Consider the following 18,546-nt stretch of genomic DNA (forward strand, 5'->3'; position numbering starts at 1 on the left):
CCCATACATTTAAAACACATTTTTCTGCCAAAGAATCCTAGGAACTGAAGTTTACCCCTCACAGAGCTGCAATTCCCAACACCTTAACAAATTTAAGTAACAGACATAAATTACCAGTTCTGTTGTTTTGAGTGCATCTATTTTACGCTGTGGGTTAAACTACAGAGCCTAGGACTTGCTGATCAGAAGGTTGGCGGTTTGAATCCCCGCAACAGGTTGAGCTTCCGTTGCTTGGTCCCTGCTCCTGCCAACCTAGCAGTTTGAAATCATGTCAAATGCAAGTAGATAAATAAGTACCACTCTGGCAGGAAGGTAAACGGCATTTCCATGTGCTGCTCTGGTTCGCCAGAAGCAGCTTAGTCATGCTGGCCACATGACCTGGAAGCTGCACGCCGGCTCCCTTGGCGCTACAACCCCAGAGTCGGCCACGACCGGACCTAATGGTTAGGGGTCCCTTTACCTTTACTTAAGTCTTGATCCAACCAATGATTTTTTTGTAATGGAGCACACTGATCAGAAGACCAAAATACTATTCACCTTTTCCCTTACTCAATCTGTCGTCTCCCAATACTTTTTAAAGGCACTGTCTCCACTTAAGGCTTTAAATACATTGTTGTTTTGCAACAGCCCTTTAGGTTGTGTGAGCTGGAAGGTTAATGTGGTGTGATTTAAAAACTGCAGAGCAAATGGCATTCTTAAGGGAAGCTTGACAAGGTTTACACATTATAATTTGATTCCTGGCATAGCTTATTCCTCGGCGTTCTAATCTGTCTGCAGAGAAGAGCTACGCGGCCGTGACCCTGACGGGCTAATTTTCATTTTGCATTCCTTATCTGAACAGCTGAGTCGGAGTTTCGGTGCTGATATAAGATTAACTGTATATAAACATTTTTATAGGCCTGGCTCAAGCCATTTTCAAGCTGTGATTTGTAACACTTCACACTCGATGGCAGGATAAACCCCCTACTCGTCTCCATTTTTGGAAGCCCTGTAGCAATAACGTTGATTAGAGAAACCTAACAGAGTGTTGCGCGTACAAGGGACAAAAATGTCTCTCCGTTAAAAACTCTAGCTCAGCTTCCTAAAACTCTGAGCCTTCCCTCAGCTCAAAAGGATTGCTGCTTTTTGATGCTGCTATTAAAAGTTGGCTCAAAGAAGATATACTGTGGGGACACAGGGAATGTAGCCACATGGGAGAGTTCCTAAACCCAGCCGTTAAATCATAGGAAACTCGAGTTTGAAAGTGCAAAATCTAATATAGTAGTTGTCATCGCGCTTGCTCTAGCCAGAGTTAGGCTCGTTTGCTTCCATTGTTACCAATGGGACAGACTTAAGGCTGGCATTCAGGCTGAACTAGTACCATGCCTGCCTTTAACTTCAAATTGCAAAATACAGCCATCCAGATATTGGCAGGCACCAGGCAATTACAACACAGTACACCTATATTTACCAGTTACGCTAGCTGGTGGTGTATTTTGGTGCTGGCTTTGACCTTTAAAGCCCTAAATCATTTTGGACTTGGTTACTTGAAGTTCACCATGATGAAGGATACTGAATCCCTACCCCAACTGCTGGAAATTTTTTTGCATCCCATTCTGGCTTTGGCCAGCGGGTGGGTGCCAGCAGACATTGTCCAAGAAGTTTCAAGCTTGATTCTTTTTTTAAAAATAAAGCTGTGAAGGCAGATATTTGTCCTTGAGTTGAATTTTGCATATCATATGTATATACCGTATTTTTCGCCCTATAGGACGCACTTTTTCCCCTCCAAAAATGAAGGGGAAATGTGTGTGCGTCCTATGGGGCGAATGCAGGCTTTCGCTGAAGCCTGGAGAGCGAGAGGGGTCGGTGCGCAGAGCTGCCTGCAGTCCCGGGCTTCGCACAGCTCTGCGCAGCACTAGGGAGCCCAGCGCGAAGTCACGCCGGGCTCCCGAGGGCTGCGCAGAGCTGCCTGCATTCCGAAGCCTGGGGTGCGCTGAAGAGCACGCCCGGGCTTCGCGCAGCTCTCCGCAAGCCTGGGGAGACCGGCGCGACTTCCCGCCAGGCTCCCCAGGCTTGCGGATAGCAGGCTGTTCTTGGGGCTGGGGTCGGGGGAAGCTCGGGCTTCCCCTGTGCCAGCCCCGCGCCTGGGGGGGAAATTATTATTTTTTTCTTTATTTCCCCCCAAAAAAACCTAGGTGCATCCTATGGGGCGGTGCGCCCTATGAGGTGAAAAATACGGTATATTTTCTAAAATAGGAGGTGCCAGCCTATTTGGACCACTGGAAAATTGGGCATTTTGATGAAGTGACACAGGTGCCAGTTAAAACATGGCTGCTATAGTGGTGTGGCATACCACAAAATGGCTGCCATGTTTAAAAGAGAAGAAAAAGAGAGGCAACCATAAAACTGAGTAGGCATGTCTCCCATCAATGAGGGGGAAAGAAACAAAAAATCAGCCACCGTCTTGATCTCTCTCTCTCCTCTGTTCAAAACAGAAGGGAGGAGAGGTCCAATTCTGGTATCCAATAAAATGTGGACTGTTTTAGGCAGAAATGTGTGATGTAGTTGAGGCCAAATCCATGCAGACAGGAACTGAGCATGAACAGGGAATTTCATTAGGGCGAGCTCTTAAAAATATTAGGGGGTGGGCAGGGGAAGGTCTAGACCATGTGAAAAATGAACATAATATTTTAGCTGCAGTTCATTCATTTTCAGCTTTGTATTCTTACAAAAAAAGCACACTTAGACATGCCATTGTTGCGCCCATAACCTAGGTTTAAGGTGCCATTTAGCTCCTAGCTTTCATGTCTCAGTTTCTAACATGAAGAGGAAACAGACATTTGTGTACTGTGGATTCCTGAAGGGTTATTTACTGAGCGCTTTTGAGGTTGCTATAGGAGTTACTGGTGAAAGCAGTGGCACCTGTGAGCACCACATGACAGTCTGTGCACAGATCTATAGGGACAAGCTGTGCACACCTGTAGGAACATGATTCCCATCTCTCAACTTATAAGAAGGAAAATCAATACTTCTTATTATGGCTGTTTTCACTCCTTTTTTGCACACATCAAAAATGGCAGCAACAATGTAATGTTGCGAGCCGTAAACAATAACTGAAGAATCTAGATTGGTGAAAGTAGCTCTGCGTTTATTCCTACCTTCCAGTATGAATTACAGTGTAATGTATCACATAATTACTTCCCACTTTCTGCTTTGCACTTGCATCCTGTGTTAATGATCAGGGTCAACAAAATAGGGCTGTTGCACACAGCACTTCTATAGCAATAATATCTGTGAGAAACACTTTCTATACTGTGCTGAACCTCTTTCAAAGGCATCTGATTTTATCTATGGAGAGACAGAAACACAGATGGTCACCTAGTTCTTAGGGCTAGACAGAGAATGGACTCAATTAACTGTTTTAATCAGACAGCTGCCCAAAGGTGTTTGTTTTCATGCAACGAAAATAGCAATACTTTGTTGTTGCATTGCCTGTCCAGTGAAGACGTAACTAAAAAGCCTAAACTCCTTTGTAGCTGTAGAGGATACAATCTAAAAGGTGTTAATATATTCTTGGCATTCCTTTAGTGACTGCCATAAATGAGCATCTCGTTAAATTTCAGGACAGACTGTTCGTCATGCCAGTAGTGTAAGAGCAGAGTCGATTTCTAGGCAGTTTTGGGGCTAGCTTACTGCCACTGCACAGTCTTTTTGGTGTCAGCCTTAAATAACATGTAAGTTATTAAAGCAAGATAGAAATGACTTTTATAGATATTTGTTCTGGCCTTTCATGACACGCAGTGCTGGAATTTCTCAAAAGCCAGTAGGCACTAAGTTATTAACCCAAAATACCTTGAGAAGAGAGATGTATGCCATCGATCTTTTTAGTTGACAAAAATTAGTACACCGTGACGCTAAACATTTCTGCTGGCACAGTTGCTCGCGGTGAAAGTGTGACGTTGGAATGGGATTGCGATTTGTGAAGTAACTTGCTGGCATTGCAGGTTTCACAAGCTTTGCTGCATGTCCGCTTCAAGTAAATTGCTGCCATTTCCTCCCAAGTAAAAGGCACTTTCAACGAAGCAAAAGCGCTCCGTGGTTCAAGAACATCTCAGCAGAATGCTACAAACTGAATAATGGCTCCGGTGTCTTTGACAATTATCCACATGACAGTAGTACTTAGCCACTGAGTGCTTTAATCAGGCAAAAGAGAAGTCTCTGCTATTTAAAATATTTGAGATGAACAAGATGAGTTATAGGTCTGCATCAGGGTAAACCAAGCCTATAATTTTTCATTGGGCTTTGCTGATTTCAGTGATTGTAAACTCCTCCTCCTCCTGCAGGCATCATTGATGAAGGATGTACCTGTGGAATTTGACAGAAAATGAAAGCCTACTATAGGAATAGCATCAACTAAGTTATCATTTTGTTTCGGTTTATTATTTTAAGCAACCTATATTCACCTCCATGTCAAGGCAATCATAGTTGAATGCTTTGGTTGGGGTATAATTATTCTCCCACCCCCCTTTCCTCCAGCTTCCAAGCTGCTGTATCGGAATTCCCATAATCATTGAGGTTATTCATTGGTTTCATTCTGCAAAAAAAAAAAAAGTGCCATTTTAAGAGTTTGGCATCTGGCAATAGCTCCCCGCCTCCTCCTCTCCTGTACAGTTATAGCTCACAGGCACAGTGACATGGCATCTGCTCTGTTTCTCCTACCATGGCGGGAAAGTAGAGACATTCAGGAAGTCTGAAGTATCCGGAAGGCATGAAGGTTAACAGCAATAGCTCAATTTGTGTCACTTCTATTAAATGTCGGCGCTTGCACAGATTGACAACGTGCGAAAACGAACAAGCGCAGCAATTGTGATCAGGGCCTTCAGTGATCTCCTGCATTGTGCACATACTTAACGCCAGCAATGTCAGAAACACAAAAATAGGCAGTCTGAATCTGCCACTGAGGCCTGCAAGAGTTTTGTGCTAGGTGCAAAATAGTTTATTCCCTTTATTTTCTATAATTTTTTAATTAACATTTTCTTTTTTACATTTTAGAATATTCATTTCAATAACCTTGAAATGTCAATGACTTCCCTTCTTCTTTTACCATGGCTCATTTTGCATAACATAAATCCCTGCATATTTTATATAAACTAAACCATTCAGCATTCCATTATTACATCCATCAAAACTTATTTACACCATTGAATTTATCTGAATGCTGCCAATGTTTTCAAGTGTACACAATTCCCCCCTATATCCAATAAACATTTTCCAACCTTCTCTAAACCTATGTTCTCCCTGTTCTTTTATTCTATATGTTAGGTCCGCAAGCTGCGCATATTCCATCAATTTAAGTTGCCATTCTTCTTTAATTGGGACCACGCTCGTTTTCCATTTTTGGGCTAACAAAACACCAGCCACAGTAGTGGCATACATAAATAACCTTTTTTGACAGCAACACATATACTAAAACTGGAATGATACAGAGAAGATTAACATGGCCCCTGCGCGAAATAGTTTATTCTCTTGCAGCAGTTGCAATAACCACTAACCCAGAGAGACTCGCCTGGTGTCATCATTACATGCCTTTTTGTGCCGGAAAAAACATTCCTTTTTACACAGGTCATTAAATAATTGATGGTCTGTTAAATGGGAGGGGGGCTATTATTATGATTATTTTACTATTATGTTGTGTGTTATGTTTTTATGATTAAGCTGTATAAATTATGTTCTTAATGTTGTAAACCACCCTGGGAACTTTGGAGAAAGGGTGATATAAAATTGAATTAATACTAATAAAAAATGAAGATGAAGACCCAAAACTACTGCACTTGTGGGTGTGGTTAGGGAGTGAAAAACGTAAAGGCAGTCTTAATCAGCCCATGTCATAAAACACACGATCACAAATGGCATGGCCGGGTCACCCTCAGTTTGATGCGTGACACCTACCCCACACAATGCTGAGGCTGGACCGGGACCTGGTGGCTGAGCACAACCCGGTACTAGTAGGGATGAGAATACATGAATGAGCACTTTCCAGTCCCCCTTGGCAAAAGATGCAGCCTTACAGATAGCTTTCCTACGAAAAGAGAGGGACACATTTGAAAGAGTGCTAGGGAAAAAGAATCTAGTAGCCAAGCCAGAGGCGTTTAGTTAGCTATAAAGAGAATTTGGGTTTTGTTGGCACTGCAGCCATGCCAATGCCTTCCATTGCACCAGAAAGAAGGGGAAAGTCCCACTTAACTAGCTCACAGTTTCCTTGTCCCTTAAAGACTCTGTTTTTCCAGGATTTAAATGTCAGAGAACATCCTTTCCAATGCAGGGAGCAATATGAGCATCACTGCGGTCAGTGAAATTGCATTCTTATGTCAGTGTGGTTTTGCCAACTGCAAAACGACAAGGAAAACACAAGCCTCGTCAGCATTGTCTCAGAAGTGTTTTCACTCCTTTTCCTCATTGTGGGTTATTTTCCCCTTTGCTAGTTGGTCCCCTCCCCCCCCAAAAAAAACCTTGTTTTCTGCCTTACTGTGTTGCATATCCTATATGTATTTATTTCATTCAAGGACGGCCAGTCTCGGACAGTGAGGCAGTTCCAGTTCACCGATTGGCCTGAACAAGGAGTGCCAAAGTCGGGAGAAGGGTTTATCGATTTCATAGGCCAAGTTCATAAAACAAAAGAGCAGTTTGGGCAAGATGGGCCAATCTCGGTTCACTGTAGGTAAGTAACAATCACCCTCAGATGCCATTGATGAGATGAAAACTGATGAAATGATTTGACAGAATGGTAATTTGGGATGGGGGGAAGCAAATTAAGAGTGGAAGTTGTGTAGTGCTGTCAGCGGCGGAGCAAGCCGATTGGGCGCCTGGGGTGGCGCACGTGCCCTGCATCCAGGGGCGGGGCCAGCCGCCTGCAGGGGGGGGGGGGAAACCAGGGCAAGACACTCTGCAGGATCTGTGAGTCAGCCTGCCTCATTCCACTCAGCCACCCTACAGCTGGGTGGGGGGAGGCTGTGGGTGGACCATTTGGGGCAGCGCGGAGCCTGTGGGGGCCCAAGCCACAGCATCACTCCCAGGAGAGATGTGTGGCTCGTGCATGCTGCAGGCCCCGTGGTGAGTGCCAACCGGCATTTTGTCCCCCCCCCCCCCCTCAGTGGTGACACCCGGGGCGGCCCGCCCCCACCGCACCCCCTTCCTTCCCCCTGAGTGCTGTAATCCAGGAGGTCCTGAGTTCAAATCTCACCCCATTCTCCCATCTGTTTGGGGAAGTCTCCCATCTTCCTGTTTAGGGAATTTTTTTAGTGTTTGATGTATTTATCGTGTTTTTAATATTCTATTGGGAGCCGCCCAGAGTGGCTGGGGAAACCCAGCCAGATGAGCAGGGTATAAATAAATTATCATCATCATCATCATTATCTACAGTATGGAGATGATAATCATACTGAGCTGCTTTTCATAATAGGATTGTCCTCTCCTGCAATAAAAGCCATTCCAAAGATTTTTATGTGTACTAAATGCTTTCCTAGATTGTATAAGAAAAATGAAGTAGAAGGAGCATCCATTTCTCAATTTATCCCTATGTGTTTCAGTCGTTACAGGCTACTTTCGTTAGCCATCATTACAATGATGAGAGCCAGCATGGTGTAGTGGTTAAGAGCGATAGACTCGTAATCTGGGAAACTGGGTTCGCGCCTCCACTCCTTCACATGCAGCTGCTGGGTGACCTTGGGCCAGTCACACTTCTTTGAAGTCTTTCAGCCCCACTCACCTCACAGAGTGTTTGTTGTGGGGGAGGAAGGGAAAGGAGAATGTTAGTTAGACTCCTTAGGGTAGTGATAAAGCGGGATATCAAATCCAAATCCAAACTCCAATTTTCTACAGCAGCCAGGCCATTCCCTCAGTTTGGCAACCAGGAAGGGCTGTTTCTCTGTGGCATAAACTTGTGGTCTGCAACCAATAACACAAATATTTTATCCAAAACAAGAAAAGGTGCCCTTGCCAGATGATTCCAATCCTTTATTGCATTGATTCTTTGGACTTTGCAATATTAATGAAAATAGTTTTATCCCGTTATTGCAATTGGACTAACAAGCTTGCTTTTTTTGTGTGGGAAAGAACACGTTTGGAACAAACATTTATAAGTGTTGTGGTTTCTATTTATAATGGCCATTCTGTATTTGGGTAAAAGCTAAGAATCCCTTCAAATCATTCCGCAATATCCAACACTTCATTTCCAAATCCATTTCAGCTTTTCAAATAATGATCACCTTGCAATCTACAGTTGCCGTGTAAAGATATTTATGGAGCATCGAAGGTTTGTGCGCATATGACATACTGTTTCTGCAGCTCAGCAGTCAGCCAAATTATTCACTTTCCTTTTTCCCTTCTTCAGTGCCGGTGTTGGAAGGACCGGAGTGTTCATAACCCTGAGCATTGTGTTGGAAAGAATGAGATACGAAGGTGTTGTAGATATCTTCCAGACTGTCAAAATGTTAAGGACGCAACGGCCAGCCATGGTACAGACAGAGGTAAGCATAACTTGTCATTCTTCCACTTATTCTATAGCTATATATATACCTTGGTACCTTAGTTTAAGAACAGCTTATTTTTTGAACAACTTGGATTAAGAACGCTGCAAAGCCGGAAGTAGGTGTTTTGGTTTGTGAACTTTGCCTTGGAAGCAGAACATGTTCCAGGGCGTTTTTTCATGGGTGGGCTGTTTTAATCTAGTAGGAACATTTATTTTGATTTTTTTGCTGGTTTTAATGTATGCATGTGTGTGTTTGTTTTTCTTCAAATGTTGTAAGTCCCTTTGAGTTGCCAAGGCAGAAAAGCCTAATCAATTGAACGAATAATTATTAGTAGGAATGAATTGCTTTCCACACAAGCATCTCAAGGCGACGTACAGTAAAAATAGCAAAAGAAGAAGTTAAAAACACAAAAAGGTGTGTATGTGTATACACACACACACACACACACACACACACACACACACACACAATTGACATCCATTGCAGAGACCCATTCATCTAGCTGGAAATGCATTTGCTTGCAGTCCAGTGACTGGTTGTAGTAGCAAAGGGAAGATTGTTGGTTGTTTTTCTGTGTGAGAGAAAGAGAGAGAGTTTTAAAAAAATAAAATAAAAAATATCCTCTTGATATTCTCTTACTGCTCTCCCATAAGCCTCCCCATTTATTCAGCCCCTGATAAAAAGCCATTGCCAACTCCTCTCCCTTTCTCAGCCACAGAAAGAGAGACAGAATGGAACGGACAATCAAATGTCCTGCCAAGCAGCTATTGCCTTTCTTCAGGAGAACTCATTTGACCCTGGAACTGGAGCTGTAAAAGAGGGGGTGAGAGGAGGAACCTGGAGGACACTCTGTTTGTGGAAGAGAGCGTGTATATGTTCTCTGGGTCCAACTCTGGCACTGAAAATAAGATTGCATGTTGAGGTCCCCAAGCCACCCCCAAATAAATCACAATTCACACAGGATTTTTGTTTAAGGTTTTTGGCATAATCTTGGCCACAGCTTTATTAAAATACATAAATGTGAATGGTTGCTTAGGCATTGGTTACGACTATCTGTCCCCGCCCCGGGACAGAACTGACTTCTGGATTCCAGCGAAAGCCAGTAAGAGAAAACAATATTGGGGAGAAAATGGAGCTGGGCACCAGACCCTCATCTCTCCCCGCATGCTCCCAGGGGCTTGCGCAGCCCAAGCCCCACGCCAGGGATTTGGATGAAAGCATGGCAAGGCCCTGGATCCCTTTGTAGCAGCAGCATTGGAAAGGCAGGCACAGCCAATCCTTACCCCTTCACCAACCAATTTTTAACCAATGCCTAACCACAACTGTGACGATTTGCTACGCAGTAGGCAAAAACCCAATGGCACCAGCCAATCTGCCAAATGGACAAAATTCCTACCAGGCCCCTGCCCCAAAAGCAGATGACTCCATGACAGGAATAGCAAGGACAAACACAAGAGCCCTAAATTAGGGAGGGTGTGCGGGTGATCCGGTGCACGCAGGGAAAGAGAACGCTCAATGCTGCGTGCCCTGTATATAAAACCTTTGGTCTATCCCACAAATTGGCAATGTCAAAATTTCCCTAGTAACCCAAACAGCCCAATCATTGCCAATGGCTATCTAAACGATCCCACCCAGCAACAGAAGGGTGGCCTGTCAGACCCCACTGCAACACGTGCTCTCCATGAAGGAGAACACGCTTTGCTGGACAGAGCCCCACAAGTACAACCTTGGGTGGGAAGAGGAGCCTGCCCGTGCCGGCAAAAGGGATGAAGGAAGACAGTTGTGGAAAATGATTCATTTTGCAGGACAAAAGCATTGAGGTTGGTGCTGTTCAAGGTCTGCGCAGATTAACTGGGAATGCAAACAGCTGCAAACACACAGTAAAGTCCAGTGCGGGCAAGCACACAGTGCCGGATTTACGTATAAGCTAAACAAGCTATAGCTTAGGGCCCCACTCTCTTGGGAGCCCCTCAAAAAAATTAAAGGGGAAAAAACTGGATGTACATTTCCAAAATATAAGATAAAAAACAAATAAAATAAAACCTACATACAGCAACAGTGTTTTGTGTTGTGTGGGCTCCTACGATATAAGTCATGGGCTTTGCCTGCTAGCCTGCTCCCTAAAATATCACTGGTTTGCTCATTTCTATATATAGGGTGCCTACATTCTGCATGGACTGGTTATTTTATTATGTGCAAATGGCTTTAGATACCTATTAGGTCCATAAATTACCATATAGCATATATTGGCGCTGTGGGTTAAACCACAGAACCTAGGACTTGCCGATCAGGTCGGCAGTTCGAATCCCCGCAATGGGGTAAGTTCCCGTTGCTCGGTCCCTGCTCCTGCCAACCTAGCAGTTTGAAAGCACATCAAAGTGCAACTAGATAAATAGGTACCGCTCCAGTGGGAAGGTAAATGGCGTTTCCGTGTGCTGCTCTGGTTTGCCAGAAGCGGCTTAGTCATGCTGCCCACATGACCTGGAAGCTGTACACCAGCTCCCTTGGCCAATAAAGCGAGATGAGCGCCGCAACCCCAGAGTCAGCCACAACTGGACCTAATGGTCAGGGGTCCCTTTACCTATATATTCAACACACGCAAAAACAGCAGCAATTTGTTGTTGACAAAGGACAGCTGGACATATAAAGGGCCCCATTACCTTCAGTAGCTGAGGGCCTCATCAAACCTAAATCCGGCCCTGGCAAGCACACATGCAGCAATTTGAACACCAGAGAGAAAAGGAGGCGAAAAGGAAGCACACCACTTTCCAGGGACGAGAAGAGCTCTGACAATGCAGGATGGATGGATTTGGGAGTCTGTGGGCCAGGTGTGAGCACAGGATGTTGGGTTTTAAACATTGATTCGGACATAGCTCCTAAACCTTTGACTGCAGGCTTGTAGTCCAACACTACAGTTTTAACAACTTTTAAAACAAAGTTATTTAGAATGGAATTGGGCCATTTCCCCCTCTCACTGATCCTAATAACTCAGAGAAAACTGAAGAGTAAAACCCATTTATTTTCTATTACTAGTATTATTGCAGATGAAAAATGTCTTTATGTCCCATTAGTTCCTAGAAACAAATACTTACACACACATATAAAATAAAATTTGCAAGTTTGCATTTTGGATGATTTGATGTTCCTTCTCTTAAACTGTTTATTAGAAAAGAATATTCTTCTTCTTTTGCCTCATTATGGATATACTTTGACCTTCATATATATATAAAAAAACTTGTGAAGCAGTTATGTACCACAACATTCAGCACAGTTCCTAGCAATCATTGGAATAAAATACAAAATATTAAAATACAGTAATGCAACAAACATTAAAAGCTTCCCTAAACAGGGCTGCCTTCAGATGTCTTCTAAAAGTCTGGTAGTTGTTGTTCTCTTTGACATCTGGTGGGAGAGCATTCCACAGGGCGGGTGCTACTACTGAGAAGGCCCTCTGCCTGGTGCACATGCCAAGAGTCCCAGGCTTGCCAGGGAAGCACAGCTGGGCCCAAAACCAGGTTAAGGTGTGGGTGTTCTGCTTAGAAGTTACATGAAACCATGGTTGCAGCTGGCAAGATAAAGGAGCAAAGAACTTCTCCTAGAAGGGAGAGCAGCACATCTCACAACCGTCTCCAGTTCTGTTAACCATTCAAGAGTAAGAAATTGGCGGTGTTGTAACCCGAAAGCAGCAAATGGATTTATCTTAACTTCTCTTTCTCTCTTTCCCCGCAAGGATCAATATCAGTTCTGCTATCGAGCCGCACTAGAATACCTGGGCAGCTTTGATCACTATGCAACGTAAAACAAAATCCCTGACCATCCTGGATTTTTAACTGCAGGCCCTTTAAGATCCAGAGAGCCTCTTCTGAGCCATACTGTGTGCTTGAGAAGTACTTCTTAACTCCTAACTAAAGACCAATTAGTGGGGAAATATTAAAAGGAAAACAAACAAAAAAAGAAAAACTGTTCCAGGTGGACCAACAATTCACAGTTCAATAAACCTTACCAGAAACCTAATAAAAGAATCCAGACTGGTTGAGGCATCTGAAGGATTTCATTTTACTGATACCTCAAGGATTCAGCTTTGGTTGAAGTTAAAAGGAAGAGCAAATTCTGCAAAGAACCATCATCTTGTTCAGGATTGCATGATAGTTAACAACGTGGAACTTGGGAGTCCTGCAATTCGGTGCGAGATGTTTGTCCAAGGGCCAGTACCTGGCTGCTCTGAGAAAAGACGAACTCTTTGCTTCAGCATCTCCCCTTCCTACCATATTGCTCATAAATAACACTTTGGGGGGTGGGAGGGGAAAGGGCGAATGTTTAAAAAGAAAGTCCTTGATTTAGTTTTTTAGTATTGTAAAGATACTGCTGACCTGTGCTTCATTTTTAACTGTGTAAACTTTTTTCCTTTTTTTATTTTAAACAAAAAGTTTATCATTCAATGAAGTGAATTTGGAGGGGAAAAAAGTTGCATAACTGTTCATTATTATTTTTTGTTTGTTTCAGAATTGTAGATTTTTTTATGCTGTAGAACTGTTACCTGTAATATCTCGCTGTAGAAATGTTAAATAATTTGAAAATTTGCACATTTTTGTGCAACCCTATATTTATCTCCAGGACCACATTCTCATTTAGATAATTGCTTTTACATTTTGATTTTTTATTATTATTATTAAAAAATATATGAAATATAAATCAGTTAATATACATATGGAAGGTTTTGTTTTTTGTTTCTTTTGGAATCAACAGGGAAGCGCAAAGTATAAAGCTGCTATTAACACACACACACACCTTTCTCTTTAGATCTATAAATATATGTATATCTCTATTATTGTCTCTCTATCAATCTACAATTACGCACGTAGATAGATAGACAGAAATGCATATATCGCATATCAGTTCTTCCATGACTTGGATTTATTGAAGCAGTGGAGGAGGGAAGGAGAATCCAAAATGCTACATTCAGTCCATACAATATTTCTGAACATGTCTGCATCTCATTGTTTTGCTTTGAGGGCTTTTGTTTCGTTTTCTGTTTTCCAGGGGAAATGAGGAATGCACATCAGTGATACTTGAAACTCAGTCCTACCCCCCCCCCCCAAAAAAAAAGAAAAGAAAAAGAAAAGAAAAGGATGGAAATCATATGTACACGCATCTCACACATACAAAAACACCTTAGTGTAACACCTTAGTGCAATAAGCAAACCATACTAAATATAGGAAGTGTGCATGTGGGAAAGGTCAGTGCATATTCCCTTAGGAGGGGAGAATGTTGTAATATAATAGTTGTCAAGATGTTTTAAAAATGTATTCACTTGTATAATTGTCTATAGTATACGGTAGGACATGTGCATTGACGATGTATAATGGGGCAAAGCCAAACTCATGTTGCTCTGTTGAATCAGAACTCTTTTTGTGGCGTACAGCATTAATGGAAAATGCTGGGGTTTTTTTAATTTTAATTTTTACATTTAGAGTGCCTTATATTTGATGCCTATTTTGATAGCATTTCTTCGAGTTTTGTTCCGTCTGTATTTGCATTAGTTGAACTCACATTTCTCTTGTGTCACCCTTCCCCCAACCCCCTTTCTTCGATTAAAAAGCATTAGCTTTTCAACACATGTACAAAGAGGTCTTTTAAGAATATGCATTCCTGGTGTTAAATATTAATCCATGTTTATCCCAAGCAGTTGGGTAGTCAGGGGCTGTTTATCCGGGTGCGAGTCCTCCCAGTCTGCTTTCGTAACCATTGCATTGGTTATCAGAAGCCAGGAGCACCGTGCTGAAAAGAGAAGGTAGATACCCCTTAATAGACATTGGAGCAGCGATTAGAATGGGTCTTGAGTCATATCCATGCACACGAATTTTCACTGGAGGCCAAAGCATGTTCACTTTACTCAGGCTAAAAGGCCTCCTGAAATAAGCTGGGTCAGGCAAGCGGACAGAGGGCGTAAATGTAAGGAAGATTATATGTGACCCCCTCATTGTGGACGGTACAAAACATTTTGAGGCACTATAATGGAAGCCATTTGCTCTTGCATTGGTCTGGGTTCAGCCTAGCACCATGTTGGAACATAAATATCAAAAGAATTATTTTAAATGTGGTTTAAAAAAAAAAAAGGATCACCAAGGAAGTGATTAGTTGATCTTTCTCTCTCTTTTTCCATGTTTCCCATCGCTACCAGAAATAAATATTTTAAAAGACCAAACACTAGAAAGCATTCTATTTGAGCACTTTTATATATAAAAATGCAAAAATGGGGAAAAAAATTAAACATATATATGTATAATAATAATAATAATAATAATAATAATAATAATAATAAAGCATTATAGAAGGCTACCTCAGAATGAGATTCTCTAACTTACATCAGAATCAGAGAAGAATGTGCACTATATGTTTCCTTTTGTTTTGTTTTTTATTTGTTTTTGTCGAAATAGTATTTTTTAAAGTGCCAGATTATGCAGCGAACTCATGCTTTTAGCCAAAAGTACCTGTTTTCAGACACTCACAGTGGGAAAAAATGCTACATTTTAGAAGCATAGAGGAAAGGCATGTCTGCACAGGAACTTTCTGTGTTCTGGACTTGTAAGCGCAAGTTTGGAAGTGCGTGACAAAATGCCAACGACGACCCCATTTTGCATGGGGTTCAAGTGCGTCCTTGCTCTGTATAGAAATCTGCAGTGGTCACTGCAGAGTGCGCATGGGGGTCATGTGGCTTGTGAGGTCAGGATGTACACGGAAGAGCATAAAAAAAGAAAATCCACGTGCAGACATACACTAGGCAGGCCAATTGCTCATGAAAACAATTGGCCTTTTTTTCTGCAAAAAACAAAAACAAAAATCATTTGATTTATTCAAGAAAAGCATTGTATGAAATCACTAGTGAGTGAGGGGTGAACGTTTTCACATGACAAGAAGAGGAAGAAATAGCCGCACATATTCCCATCAAAACTGCTATTCAGGAGTTGCTTCTGATGAGGAACTCTCTCCGAATCATTGATGTGCATTCCATTTTCTGTATCTTTGCTGTGCAGTGATTTCTCTCTCTCTCTCTCTCTCTCTCTTTAATTAGTAGGTGTCATTATCTGCCATTTACCAAGCTCAGAATTCGGTTTCATCAGCATAACCAGTACGGTGCTATTATTTACCTATGTATGTGTAGTTATGTATAATTTTGTAATTAGTTAACAATGGAGAAATACGCAAAATATATAAAAAATTATTTGTACAGAACTTTTATTTTAGCTCCTTTTTTAATAAAAAAGAAAGAAAAAAAACCTGGTTTGCATGGTTAGACGTTGGCAAGGATGGCTGGGGGAAGGAAGGGGTTACTCTAGGGAGATTTGCACTTTCTATACCTTTGTACTATGCACTGCCCTATTGATTCTACACCCAATAGTATTATTACTTGAACCCATCTGTAAGGAAAACTGCTTATGAAAATCCACTTGTGTGTATGTAAATAACACAAAACATGTTTAAAGGGGAGGAGGGCGTTTGCAGGGGCAACAGCAAGATGCAAGTTCCCTCCTCCTTATAAATTTCATTTTCTCCCCCGCTCCTCTTATGGTTTTGTGATCTCTCTTTCCGTTTTCGTTTTTGAGTGCCCTGATACTCCCAAGAGAATATCAGAAGGCTGCAGCTCCCGTCATCCATCTTGTTACGTGGCTTTGCCATTCAAGCTTGGAGTGTCTTTACAAAGATAATACAAGTTGTGTTCTTTGCTCTCGTTTTGGATGCCTAGACTGAAAACAAAAACAACAAAAAATCAAAATAAAAAAATTACCTTGTAAAATGGCTTGTTAAAAAAAAATACAATTACCTCTAATTAGTAGTACGCGTAAATGTTTTACAGAATGAAAGGCGTGCTTTTTATTTTCTTACTTCGTTACATTGGTGGCGAAAGAAAGTCTGTATGAAAATCAGTTATTTGCTGACACAAGTTCCATTTGTTACAAAAGAATTCTAATAAAAATGTCAGTGTTATGCAGCCCTGGTTGTCTTTTCTTAAGCCTTGCTTTCTGAAATAACAATAAAACATTTCTTTTTAGCCTTTTAAGCCTCTCCTTCTGTCAAGTGGGGGGGGGGGGTGATCCCACACCAGGACCATACTGGTTGGACTAGCAAACCGAGTATGTTTGTGTGTGGAATTGTTTGGAAAATGGCTAGAGGTCAGTGCTGGATCTCTTCCTCTCTGTGCCGAATCCTGCATTCAATCTCCAAACAGGGCAGGTAAAGGCTCCTTGCCCAAAAATGAAGACGCAGTGACATGGGATTTTAGTTTAAGTTATTGGGCAAAATTTAGGCCACAACTTTATAGGATACAGAATGTGATTGGTATTGCTTAGGCACTGGAATAATCCAAACTATATCAGACTCCCACCTGCATCGCAGGGAATCTGGTAAAATAACAACAACAACAACAACAACAACAACAACAACAACAACAACAACAACAACTTATTATTTATACCCCGCCCATGTGGCTGGGTCCCCCCAGCCACTCTGGGCGGCTTCCAACAAAACACTAAAATACAATAACCTATTAAACATTAAAAGCTTCCCTAAACAGGGCTGCCTTTAGATGTCTTCTAAAAGTTTGGTAGTTATTTTTCTCTTTGACATCTGGTGGGAGGGTGTTCCACAGGGCGGGTGCCACCACCGAGAAGGCCCTCTGCCTGGTTCCCTGTAACTTGGCTTCTCGCAGCGAGGGAACCACCAGAAGGCCCTCAGCGCTCAACCTCAGTGTCCAGGCAGAACAATGGCGGTGGAGACGCTCCTTCAGGTATACTGGGCCGAGGCCGTTTAGGGCTTTAAAGGTCAGCACCAACACTTTGAATTGTGCTCAGAAATGTACTGGGAGCCAGTGGAGGTCTTTCAAGACCCGTGTTATATGGTCTTGGCAGCCACTCCCAGTCACCAGTCTAGCTGCTGCATTCTGGATTAATTGTAGTTTCCGGGTCACCTTCAAAGGTAGCCCCACATAGAGCGCATTGCAGTAGTCCAAGCGAGAGATAACCAGAGCATGCACCACTCTGGTGAGACAGTCCGCAGGCAGATAGGGTCTCAGCCTGCAGATGGAGCTGATAAACAGCTGCCCTGGACAAAGAATTGACCTGTGCCCCCATGGACAGTTGTGACTCCCAGGCTGTGGACCTGGTCCTTCAGGGGTACAGTTACTCCATTCAGGACCAGGGAGTCTTCCACACCTGCCCGCCTCCTGTCCCCCAAAAACAGTACTTCTGTCTTGTCAGGATTCAACCTCAATCTCAATCTCTGAACCGACTCAAGTTCACCCCCGGTGCCCCCGTGGGGTCCTGGTATGGCACTAGCCCCTACCGTGGGGTTTTGGACAAGACCCAGGCCCACCCCAGATTTCTTTACTGGAATACCCTTGAGCTTGGAGGGGTGGGTAAGGGCTGCACTCTCCTCCCCACACATTGCTGATCCAGTGCCTAACTGCCAAACCTTGTGACGATTGCTACGCGGTAGGCAAAAACCAAATGGCTCTGCTAATCTGCCAGATGGAAAAATTCCTACCAGGCCCCCATTGCAAAACAGGCAACCAACAACGTCCATAGCAAGGCCAACACACCAGATAAAGGGGGCGGGTGGGCGGGTGATCCGCTGCATGAAGCCAAAGAGGTCCAGCAAACATCGCACAGGGATTAAATAATGTTTCGCGGCCACCCCCCAAGTCAACCATTGGCTTTAGGGACCACGGGACCACAAAACGACCAACCAGAGTGGAGAAGGCATAGTCATACCCACACAGGAGGTGGGAGATGACTGGGGGCCCGAGCACAATGCCACCCGCATCCCTCAACTAGATGTCTTAAACGTCATTTACTTACTTACTTACTTACTTACTTACTTACTTACTTACTCTGTTTTACACTACACATTTAAATCCAAACTTTAGACATAATCAGTAAGGGACACGGGTGGCGCTGTGGGTAAAACTTCAGCGCCTAGGACTTGCCGATCACATGGTTGGCGGTTCGAATCCCCGCGGCGGGGTGAGCTCCCATCGTTCGG

General features: G+C 42.9%; 1 protein-coding gene and 1 long non-coding RNA gene across 27 annotated transcripts in view; one reads left to right on the forward strand and one right to left on the reverse strand.

Moving 5' to 3' along the window:
* Positions 1–13,598, forward strand: part of PTPRD (protein tyrosine phosphatase receptor type D) — a 1,166,566-nt gene extending 1,152,968 nt beyond the window's left edge. For all 26 annotated transcript variants that reach the window (XM_079959081.1, XM_079959070.1, XM_079959090.1 and 23 more), the window contains 3 exons: positions 6,543–6,697; positions 8,369–8,504; positions 12,238–13,598. In XM_079959081.1, coding sequence (XP_079815207.1) covers positions 6,543–6,697; positions 8,369–8,504; positions 12,238–12,306 — 360 coding nt within the window. In that variant the 3' untranslated portion in view covers positions 12,307–13,598. The remainder of the gene's footprint in view (positions 1–6,542; positions 6,698–8,368; positions 8,505–12,237) is intronic.
* LOC307206655 overlaps positions 1–18,546 on the reverse strand; it is a 386,119-nt gene that overhangs the window by 296,186 nt on the left and 71,387 nt on the right. The gene's annotated exons all lie outside the window — the stretch shown is intronic.

The sequence above is a fragment of the Podarcis cretensis genome, assembly GCF_951804945.1.
Source record: "Podarcis cretensis genome assembly, chromosome: 17".
In the NCBI taxonomy this organism is placed as follows: domain Eukaryota; kingdom Metazoa; phylum Chordata; class Lepidosauria; order Squamata; family Lacertidae; genus Podarcis; species Podarcis cretensis.